This window comes from Eutrigla gurnardus, assembly GCF_963514095.1.
Source record: "Eutrigla gurnardus genome assembly, chromosome: 11".
NCBI lineage: Eukaryota > Metazoa > Chordata > Actinopteri > Perciformes > Triglidae > Eutrigla > Eutrigla gurnardus.
The window spans coordinates 4,177,743-4,189,012 of NC_139925.1; the positions used below are offsets into that span (position 1 = coordinate 4,177,743).

The following is an 11,270-nucleotide window of genomic DNA, read 5'->3' on the forward strand; positions in this document are numbered from 1 at the left end:
GCCTGAGTAACACACCGGGACCCGGTCTTTTTACACTCTTTCTACTGGACAACAAACAGCTGAAAACCTGCAGAACAGCTGTTTGTTTGTCTTACCTTCAAACCAAGCATGTCAGAATAATACAGTGAACCATATATATCTAGCGTAATATCACTGTATGTGATAAAAATTAGTAAGTCGTATGTTAGTAAGTCGTTATGCAATATGGAAGAAGATCGATCTAAATTAAGCGTATCTGACCTCAGCGTACATCTAACCTTTAGTTAGTGACCTGATGAATGATTTATGAACATAAAAGTAACTTTATTTTGTTACTTTTATGTAACTTAACTTTATTTTGAAAAGGTGTCTTTGTGAAAATACGTGGAGAATTAACACACTATTAATGTTGTTTACTTGGTAGTTTCGTCCGTTTTTTAAAAGCCTGATAAATGACCTGCTGTGGTTGACGGTCGTTGCTCCTCTCGCCCAGGTGGGGGCGCTGTAGGACAAACAAAAAACGTTATTCTGCAGGTTTTCACGGGACTAGAACCTGCAGCTGTAATGTTGAAGGCTGATCAGTATTTGTACAATTTGACAACAAAAACCCTCACTGATAAAAAACCTGATTCTAATAAAGATCAATACTTGATCACGTGTCTTAAAACATCTGTGAGCTCAGTATGAATTTATCCTCTTTTCTGTCTAATCTCCGTTTCAAGCACAGTTGATCTGTTAAACCCAGCTTTGCATAAACATATCAAACTGGCAGTAAGAAAAAAAACCCCGACACAGTCTGGATAATAGTAATCTTGTTTATTCTGGTAATATTGTTTCTGATAAAGACAAATGTTCATGCAAGAGTTTGGATAACAAAAACAAAACAGCACAGACATCCCTCTGAACAGGATCCTTGATTCTGGATCACATGATCGATGCCCAGATTCTAACAACCACAAAACACTGACAATACGGCAGGAATCTGATCTTTGGTAAAGATGAAGAAATCTAGGGAAAATATGGAGGAAAAAACACAACAAACTGAGGAAATGACATCATTGAATTTACTGAAAGAAGCAAAATCACTTTGATACAAACAAACAAATGAAGGTGCTTTTAAACGCTGGAGGTTCATTGCTTTTTCTTTTTTTTAATAACAATATGCAATTCCAACTAAGGCACCCTTCCCTTTGATGGAAAGACGTTTCCCTACAAATTTAATAAAAACAAATACTGACCGCTTCTTCAAAAATCTGCTCACTCATTTGCCAACATGATCAGAAACACCAATTCTCTGCTAACATCTGCATTATTCCGAATCGTCACTTCAGCTACGTGCAGCCTGCTCAGTGATACGTCATCTTTCTGACCTGCAGTCACTTACATATCCTTTATTTTCCCAGAGTCATCTTGTAAACACAAATACACGGCGATTAAAAAATAAAAACGTGGATAAATGCTCCCTTAACGTTTGTCCCTCACATCACGGGAAGCAAAACCTCGCAGATTTGAGTGGAGGCGAGGAAAGGGAGACGGCAGGGATTCTAACAGTAAACACTAAGAAACGAGCACAGTTGGATCGACCGTCACAAGCCTGGAGCTCAAACTAAACTAAAAACTAAACAACAGCAACATAAAATAGATATACACCATCTATCACACGGAGATTAATCAAAATAAAAGTGACAAAATTAAATACTTTCAAGGAGCCCATGATAAAAAAACGATTAAAATGCAACTGTGATGGAAATAAACATGATTTTGGATACAGAGATCAAACAGGAAGTGAAGAAGAGGCAGTGACGGGATGAAGACCTCTTCTTTAGTAAGAAACACGAATGTTTGACACCGGGGTAAAAAGCATGATAAGAGCGTCGGGGGTTGTTTTCCTCACGTTTTCATTTCATGGGATCTTTAACACATAATCTACTCTACTTCCATCACAACGGTTCAAAAACATCATCCATTGTTGACTTCACTTTACGACGATTCATTATTCAGGAATAAAAAAATTAAAAAAAGAACAGACGGGGGTCAAAGGTGCAGCCGCGGATGCATTCTGCTACATGCTTTCAAACAAACATGCTCTCTTCTAATGACAAAGAAAACGGGACTATTTGTTACAAAAAAAGAGTTCTCTTTCCTCTCTGCTGTAGAGAGGTCAGAGGTCAGGGGCCGGACCCAAACCTGGGTTTAGGTGGACAGGCCCCCTGTTCACTTATATCATCCAGCAATTAACTCATGATTGCTGTAAGCATCTCTAAATGAAACTAATGGAGGGGAACAAAAAGAAGATTAAATAAAACACGTCTGAAGAGAAAAATAGCATTTTAAAAATGACATATATTCACTAAGATCTCAAATGTCAAGTAAATAGTTTTATGCCGATTTCTTGAGGACTGATAATGACTGACCGCGTTGACTTTTTACTGAGCAACAGTGCAAAGGCTTATAGAACAAGTACAGGTCACAGTAACAGAGCAAGCTGACTGGCAGTCTGTGTTTTTTAAGGGAGCGTGGCTGCAAATGTAAGGCACTACAGTCTCAAACGGAGCGTCCTTCAGACCTCCGTCACTCTGCTTGCGGGACTGAGATGGAGGGGCGTCTGTCCTCGACTCGGAAACTCCCGGGAAGTTTGCTGATCCGTTCGTTCCCGTCCTCACATTCAGAATTTGCATAAATCGGGGAGAGCAGAGATCGGCGCTGCAGCTCGGGGATTTCCATAGAGAGAAAGACTCCGTCCGGGAGCGACGGGCGAAGGAAGCGGTGAATCGGAGGGATCGCCGGCGTGTGCTGCTTCGCGGAGTTTAGGAGCGAGGACAGAGCGTGGAGAAGCCGTACGGAGGAGACGAATATCTGCGGTGTGCTTACAGTCGTGTGAAGGGGCCGACGTGAAGAGGCCCTCTCAGTTTGGGAGAGGAGCAGGAGTTGGTGGTGAAGGTGGAGGACGGGGAGGAGGAATAAGGTGAAGAGGAGGCGGAGGAGGAGGAGTCGCTGCCGCCGCCGCCGCCGCCACTGTTCAGGGCGAAGACACTGGAAACAGCCACGTCCACGATGCCTTGACATAACTCTGGATAGAGTTTCCTGCAGGGAGAAGGGACAGTGAAGGAAACAATCACAGCCTGCATCCGACCATGGCTGATTTATTATCCAGCCAGAGGAATTTAATTCCCATGTTTGCAGTTCACTGAAGCCAAAGCCAAACTCTGATCCTCCAAGGAAGAAAGAGAACAAAAATAATCTCTTGTTTACTCCAAATTGCAAAACAAGTCTCAATGCAGACTGCAGGAATATATGTGATATCATATTTAAGGAACATATAATAGGAGACAAAACGTCTTTAACACGAATGAGCAGCTGACTGGTACCCACTGTGCACAGGCCGGAGCTCCATTGATCTCAATGAGCCACACTTTGAAGCTCTCGTCCACCATGAAATCGAATCCGAAGAGTTGGAAGCTCTGGTAGGACAGGTGCTTGGTGCTGATTGTCGGCTCGATGCATGTCAGACAGCTCCTGTAGAAAAACAAGACGGCAGAATCATTCCCATCAGCCGGCTGATCCACACACAGCATGTTTTTGTGTTTGGATACAGTAGGAGGCTTGTATATTATGAATTTAACAAAATGTATTTCAGCTTACATTGTGATGTGTTGATTAAATAATTATTTATAAAATGATTATTACTACAGCATACAGTTTATAACACCAATAGCAAGGCGGAGATGTAATGGCAGGTGTATCTGGTCCCTTCTGGTCTAATTTTTAAATATTCCTTTTTTTTATTTTTCATTTTATATTTAGTAAGGGTCATTTCTTATTGCCTTATTCTGAGCAGCACATAATCAATACTTTTACTTAAATAACTGTAATAGTAAACATTCCCATAAATGGCCTATTTTACAGGAAACATTACAGGATTTTTTTTTTATGAATGTATAAATATAAAAAATATATAATATAAAACATAATGTATTAATTAAATTATTTAATAATAAATAATTATTAATTTAATAATACATAATTATCAATTTAATTATTTAATAATAAATCATCTTTAATTTAATTATTTAATAATAAATCATTATTAATTTAATTATTTTATAATAAATCATTATTGATTAAATTATTTAAAAATAAATCATTATTTATTAAATTCTAATTAACTATTAGATGAGATCCAATAATAATAATAATATAATATAATAATAATAAATAATAAAGCAGAAGGACCTACTTAATGATCTGCTTGATCTGAGGTAATATGGTGGTCTCCAGGGTGACCCCGTGAGTGTTCAGCAGGTACAGCCTGAACTCATCGAAGAACATCTCGTTGCCCTCCTCATATCGCCCGTAGTTGTGCGAGTGCTCCATCTGGATGCAGTGGTTGGTCAGGTGGCTGGTCATGTCCTGGAGGTCAGCGCTGTTGTAGGGCTCCGAGGACGTCCGCAGCACACCCTCCCGGTACAAGTAGATGTTGTACTGATGGTCGACCAGCACCCAGCTCCTACAGCAGCAGCACAACATCAAAACCCAGCTCAGTTACAAGAGGCCAGGCGGAGCAGCACATTCCCAGCAGGCTGAACGTTAAACCAGACTTACCTGATGTCAAACTTGCGATGCCCCGGCTCCAGAAGCAGAGGTTTCTCCAGGTACTTCTGAATCACATGAACCTGTCCCTGATTATCAATGTACTCCAGCAGCTGATTAGCATCGTGGGATATTAAAATGCCAGCACCTGGTGCAATAAAAGCAAACGTGAAAAGATGTCCACCGGTGCCATGTAGGGGGGAAAGTTAATATCATCTAAGAAGACACCGAACTCCTTGATTTTAACTAATTATACGTGGATAACAGATTTTACCTTTAGCTCCGGCAGAAGACTTGGCTATCCACACCGTGCCCTCGCCACCTTCCTTCTTAGAGTGATAGGAGGCCAAGAAGACTTCCCGCTCATCCGTCTTGGGATTGTTCTTCAGATGGCTAATGCCGTTGGTGGCCGGAGCCACGGGAGTGTTGAGGTTAGTGGGATAGATGATGTAGGATTCTGGGAACCAGTTGGAGGAGTCGGACAGCTCTGGGCTGGTCTTTATTAGCCTAATGGTAAAAGGAGGGGAAATGGTCAGCCAATTTAAAATCCCTTTAAATAATTGATCTTAAAAGTACATCAGAAGGCAAGCTGGCGTGGGACGATAGGAAACATTCCACGTCACGATTATTGACAATTATAATAAGATAAATTCACAACGATCAACTTATTGCGAGTGTTTTTAATCCTGATCCACGATAAAATCCTATATCGTCCCATCGTTAAACAGGTGACCTTCATTTAAACAATAAACCAATAAGAAGACGGATACACACTTGACCAAGGAAGCCTTTCTGCACAGTTTGTCTGCTCCTCTGTAGTAATTGACGAGCTGCACCAGTCCTGGTTCATGGCCTGTGAAGTCCAACAGAGTTCATGTTTAAATAAGTACTCATCCCGCAGACATAGAGCCTTATTTAAATGATGGATTTATTTACCTAGACGTCCAAAGGGCAGTCTGTTCCGTTCACCCAGCATCAGGTTGAATCTGGGATTGTCTCTTTTCAGCCTCTTCCATTGTCCGGTTTTGAGGAGGATTTTGGAGACTTCTGCGTAAACAGTGCTGTTGTCGTCACGGGTTACGAACGTGTACACCGCGCTATTCATGATGCCTGCGCGAGGAGAGGGGGGGAGGAGGAGGAGGAGGAGGAGGGGAGGGTAGCAAAAACAGTTGAACTCAGCTGTCCAGCGTTAGCTAGCTGTCTAGCTGTCTGGTTGGCCCTGTGGCAGACAGACAGTTCGGGGTTATCTCCTCGGCCCGTGCCATGACGATGAGTCAGTCATATCCGGTCCACGCGTATCTCACAATATATAAAGTGATCCGAGATTTTTTCCCAAGCGCGAGGCTCACGTTGTGTTCAACATACGTGACGTGTGGATAGGATGACGGGGACTCGAGCCCGCGGCGCAGACAAGACGGTCCCTCGGACCAGACAAGGGTGTGACTTGACTGACTGCTACCGGCTCCCGGGGCTGGTCCCGTCTGGATTCATTAAGATCCCGGACTCCCACTTTCAGCGTCGCTGCTAGCGCGGCGGACTGCGACCGATACGAACAGCTACATCCGGGGAACTTTATCCCGGTGTCTCCCCCCTCAGCGGCAGATACTTTAATACAAAACGGCGTTAAATGTTTAAAAAGCTAGCTGCACGACATCACAAACGCAGCCTATTATGTTCCCGTAGCGGTGTGTGAGCTCAGCGGCTGCTGTCATCCGACGTCGACGGCGTAAACAATAAAAAAACTCCGTTTGTGGGTAATGTAGTTCCCGCGTACACTGACGTCAAGAGGGATTTATATTTACATGATTTGTAGATACAATGCTAGTAAATAAACACGATGTATGGTGTAATTTGCATAAATATACCCTTTTATAAATAAAATATGTATGGCGGAATTCAACGCCCGGTTCAACTCCAACAAAGCTGGTACTACATTTCCCAGAACTCCACGCGACACCACGACGATCGAGTGTTTTGGCGCGTTCGCGCTGTGCGGCCAGAAGATGGCGTCGTAGACCTCGGGACAAGTCAGTCGAGTTGAAACCTCGGTGGCGAAGAAATACTTAAAAGTTTTAAAACTCAAGAAGAAGCTTCTCACTTCGGGTAAGACCGCCTCGCGTGTTTATGACGGTTCATCACGAACCAAAAGGCGTTACGTGGAAGTCCATAGAGCTACGTAATGGACGTATTAGCGCATTAACGGACCGCGACTACTCCTCGGTGGGCGAACCCGGGGGATAAATGGAGCACACCCCTTGTTGTGACAAGTCATGGGCCCCGTTCGACATTTTTATAAATAGTTATTTTCCCTCAGTCTTTATTATTCTCACATTTACACAATAAGTCAACGTATAAGTTTTGACTTTTTCCACATTGGGTGAAAGCGATGCTCAAAGACTAAACATTTTTTCCGAGAACGATTTATGACGTGACAGGAAGTCGTTCTGCTTCAGAAGAAGAAGAAGAAGGCTGGCGGGAACCACTAAACAGCCTTTTAAAAGCGTGCGCGTGTGTAGCAGCTATTTATGTAGTCACAATATCAGAAGACATCCGTGATAGTAAGTGTCCTCCTCGGTATTGTGACCTTATTGTTAACGAGCATCTATAGAGTGTTTATAACCGCGTGTCATGGAGACGAAGCTGTGTTTCCCTGTCCGCTGAATTAATGTTAAACCCCAGTTAAATGCCAGTAAACGTCCCTTGTGTAAATGAAGCAAATAACATATTTAAACGTTAGCTCACGCAGTTTTACACATTTTCACTGCTTTCATTTATCTCGTGTTAACAGTTGCATGTTGCTCTCTGCAGGCTCTCTCTGTCTAGACTGAGAAAACAACCCCTTTATGTTTAGATAGTATCTCGTGTGGAGAAACTAAGCATGCTTTTAAAATGTAAGTGAGTTGCAAAGACATTTAGGGTCTTAACTTCCAGCTGCTGAGATGCTTTTTGAGTTTGGATGCAGTATTTTTGAGCCACGCTACTGACTGATCTATGAATCCTAAAGCAACCAATCAATACCTGTGCATGCAACAGTATGTAATCTAATGAGATGTGTGTGCGTGTGTTCGTGGGTCAGGGGTGATGTGTAGCTTGAGCTTTCCCTGTGGTCATGTATTTTTGATAACTTTTGTCCCCTCTCCTCCATCAGACTGGAGCAGGCCAGGCATGAGTGGAGCACACCTGGACGAATGGCAGAGGAGGTCCTTTGACATTTCATCTGGCAGCCGCACACCTGAACAGACGGCCGATGCCTACCGCGCCCACATCCTCTCCATTCAGTATGCATGGGCAAGCTCCCAGCTCTCCCAGGCCGGCATGGCCAGCCTGCTCAGGACCTACTCGGAGCGCTACGCCGCGGTGCTGGACTCGGATGACCCCCGCACGGGGCTCAACAACTATGCGGACGGCGCGCTGCATCTGGCCCGCAGTCAGAGGAACCACAGCGACAAATGGGAGTCGTCCCTGACGGCGGAGAGTGTGCTGGAGCTGCCCTGCGTGAGGAGGCTGATTCAGACGGGGGGAGGAGGCTCCCTCGTGGCTCCAGGAGATGCTAACATAACTGTGGGACAAGAGTCCGCGTGGTTCAAACCCATACGTCCACCACCACACCCTAAAACGGAGGCGAACACTACCTGTAATCCTACGATTGCTTTAGAGAGGCCAAGAGGCTCTGAAGGGATGTCGGGTAATCCGAACCTGATGTCCCGACCTCCAGCCCGACCACAGTCTGCGTTTGGTCATTCCTCTTCAGTTCCTCCACAGGGGAACCCCGCACAAAACTATCAGTCCTCCTTCTCCGTCTCCAGCTCATCTAAGAGGAAGAACTTCTACAACCCCGATGGAGGGGACGGTGGCAGGGGGCAACACGGATGTCAACCGGGGGCCGACCCGCGAGCTGGAAGCAACTTTAAAACGGCTCGTGAGCAGTTCATTGTCGATCAGCAGAAAAAACACTCCCATCAGCCTCAGAGGGGTCCGACCGCCGCGATGGCAGCGACTGTGAAGAAGTCTCTGGGCGCCAACAGGCCTCGGGGGACGTTTTCTAAATTCGTGTCCCCCATTCCGCGGCAGGGGGAGGACGAAGGAGGGGGGGGGCGGGATTCCAATCAGGAGCCTCAGATCCTGGATGAGCGCCTGAAGAACTTTGAGCCAAAGATAATCGAGCTGATCATGAGTGAGATCATGGACCACGGGCCTCCTGTCGCCTGGGACGACATAGCAGGCCTGGAGTTTGCCAAGACCACCATAAAGGAGATCGTGGTCTGGCCCATGCTGCGGCCTGACATCTTCACCGGCCTCCGTGGTCCCCCTAAAGGCATCCTGTTGTTCGGACCCCCAGGGACCGGAAAAACGCTGATCGGCAAATGCATCGCTTGCCAATCGGGCGCCACTTTCTTCAGCATCAGCGCTTCGTCGCTCACTTCCAAGTGGGTGGGCGAGGGGGAGAAGCTGGTGCGAGCCCTGTTCGCCATCGCCCGCTGCCACCAGCCTGCCGTCATCTTCATCGATGAAATCGACTCGCTGTTGTCCCAGCGGACGGACGGCGAGCACGACTCATCGCGGAGGATAAAGACGGAGTTCCTCGTCCAGCTGGACGGCGCCGCCACGGCCGCCGACGACCGCATCCTGGTGGTGGGCGCCACCAACCGGCCTCAGGAGATCGACGAGGCGGCGCGGCGACGCCTGGCCAAGAGGCTGTACATCCCCCTGCCCGAAGCGTCCGCCCGCCGGCAGATCATCACCAACCTCATGACCCAGGAGAGGAACCAGCTGAGAGAGCAGGAGCTGGAGAGCGTGGTGGCGGCCACCGAGGGCTTCTCCGGGGCCGACATGACTCAGCTGTGTCGAGAGGCGGCGCTGGGGCCCATCCGCAGCATCGCGCTCAGCGACATCGCCACCATCACCGCAGATCAGGTGCGACCCATCGTCTACGTCGACTTCCAGGAGGCCCTGAAGACGGTGCGACCCAGCGTCTCGCCCAAAGACTTGGAGCTGTACGAAGACTGGAACCAGACCTTCGGATGCGGACGTTAAGCTCCTCGTCCCGTTAAAGACTGAGCTTCACACAGATGGTTTTCTAGATGTGTGTTAGCTTGTATTCAGCAGGTGTTTTCTGTTATTTTCTGGGTGTGAAGCGGTTCATTTCAATTGTTTGGTGCTTTCTCTTTTCAGCCCGATGTTTTGTCAACCGTTAATTTTCATCCTCACTTACAGACAAGACTGGAATTAGAAATATAATCACTACCGCTGAAATAACTGCTTCTGAAATCCAGCCATATGTATATATTTATTCTTATTCTCAGCATCTTTTAAGGTGAGAGAATTAAAGACTTCTTTTCTGTGCAAAATGCATTGAAATGGCTTTCGGCAGTTTTTGGACTGTTTTGTTTGGATATTAATTTTACTGTTTTGTGGTTTGAATCTCAAATTAAAGTTCTTAAAGTCAAAAAGCCTCCTTTTTGTGGCATTCAGCGTCTTAAATATGAATTTCTTTCCAGTCAATATTCTCTCATCCGTCTCATAATACACTTGAGAATTTCTTTAGTTTGTTATATTTAATTGCATTGCCGTCATTCTCTTCATAATCATGAATAGGAATTATCTCCAGTGTTTTGTGGTGTTTTCTTCTCTCTCTAATCCGCAGACATCACTTTGTTCGGAGCTGAATTTCACATCTCTTTATATTTTTATCCCTTGGAATGTTCCCGAGGCTGGATGTGCTAATCATATCCACGGAAGTTGGGCAACACAGAGAGCATTCTGGGTCTCGTGCCTTCCTTTCTGTCGGTGATTAAGACGCCAGTGGACTCGACAGGGAAACCTGCTGCAACACATCCTTGCTTTTAGACAATAAGTGTGAATTTTAGGCCTCGCCCTGATCCACGGGTCCACGTTTCACACTGTCCACTTCATTAATCAATTAATAAGATGAAGAAACCCTCACTGGTCATCCAAACGCTGCCCTGTTGACGAGCTCCATTATAGTTTGAATGCACATGAAACTAAATTCTCATCTAAATTTAATGGAACGATCTTTGAAAATCTGGAAGACCATGAAAACCAATTCATTTATTTTTCATCTTTTTGTCAAGTCGCTGATAAATATTTCAGGAGGTGCGTTTGGCCGCCGTATGGAAACTTTGTTGAACGAGCCAGCAGCGAGCGGCGTCACACGGGCGTCCCCGAACACAGCTGGACCGGGACAGATGCACAGAATTCCTCTGGTGCCGGTGGGATCCGCCGAGTGTGGACCGCAAACCGGCCATATGGTGTTCGCTTGTAGCTCAATTTGACTGTGGCGGCGCAGCGGAGCTCACATCTGGGCTGATGTGGTCACAAACAGGAGTGTGTTGGTTGAGAGGAGAAAATAAACATTCAAATGTTGCTGTGCTTTGTTATTCAGAGGTGGAGTATTTGAAATCAAGATGCAAATCATATAATAAGTAGCTTTTTTTAAAGAAATTCAAGGGTTGTGAATGCTGAAAAGCTTACTTGTTGTTTTAAATATTTTGTGTCTTTCCTTGGTGATGTATGAAAGAGCACAAATTTAAAAAAAAAGAGTTTTGTCCAAAAATCATGTCTGAAGAGTGAAAAGTGTAGTAAAGAGAGAAAAACATTTTATTTATATATTTTAAAGCTCCTCTCAGCTCCAGCTCTGAACACTCGTTTTTTTTTACAAAGCTTCAAAAGAAAGTTTAATA

General features: G+C 45.2%; 2 protein-coding genes across 3 annotated transcripts; one reads left to right on the forward strand and one right to left on the reverse strand.

Annotated features, from left to right (window-relative positions):
* Positions 1–780: 780 nt before the first annotated feature.
* On the reverse strand, positions 781–6,264 carry ttl (tubulin tyrosine ligase). The gene is made up of 7 exons (XM_084021900.1): positions 5,506–6,264; positions 5,344–5,422; positions 4,844–5,076; positions 4,582–4,717; positions 4,217–4,486; positions 3,352–3,495; positions 781–3,063 (listed from the first exon to the last, which is right to left on the reverse strand). Exons 1-7 carry the CDS (start codon positions 5,672–5,674, stop codon positions 2,847–2,849), a joined length of 1,248 nt encoding a protein of 415 aa, XP_083878026.1. The 5' UTR covers positions 5,675–6,264; the 3' UTR covers positions 781–2,846.
* A 312-nt stretch (positions 6,265–6,576) lies between these two features.
* On the forward strand, positions 6,577–10,009 carry fignl1 (fidgetin-like 1). 2 transcript variants are annotated; one of them, XM_084021898.1, is made up of 2 exons: positions 6,577–6,672; positions 7,718–10,009. In XM_084021898.1, exon 2 carries the CDS (start codon positions 7,735–7,737, stop codon positions 9,601–9,603), a length of 1,869 nt encoding a protein of 622 aa, XP_083878024.1. In that variant the 5' UTR covers positions 6,577–6,672; positions 7,718–7,734; the 3' UTR covers positions 9,604–10,009. The 2 variants fall into 2 exon arrangements, with proteins under 2 accessions (XP_083878024.1, XP_083878025.1); XM_084021899.1 differs by lacking the exon at positions 6,577–6,672 and adding an exon at positions 6,993–7,127.
* Positions 10,010–11,270: the final 1,261 nt, after the last annotated feature.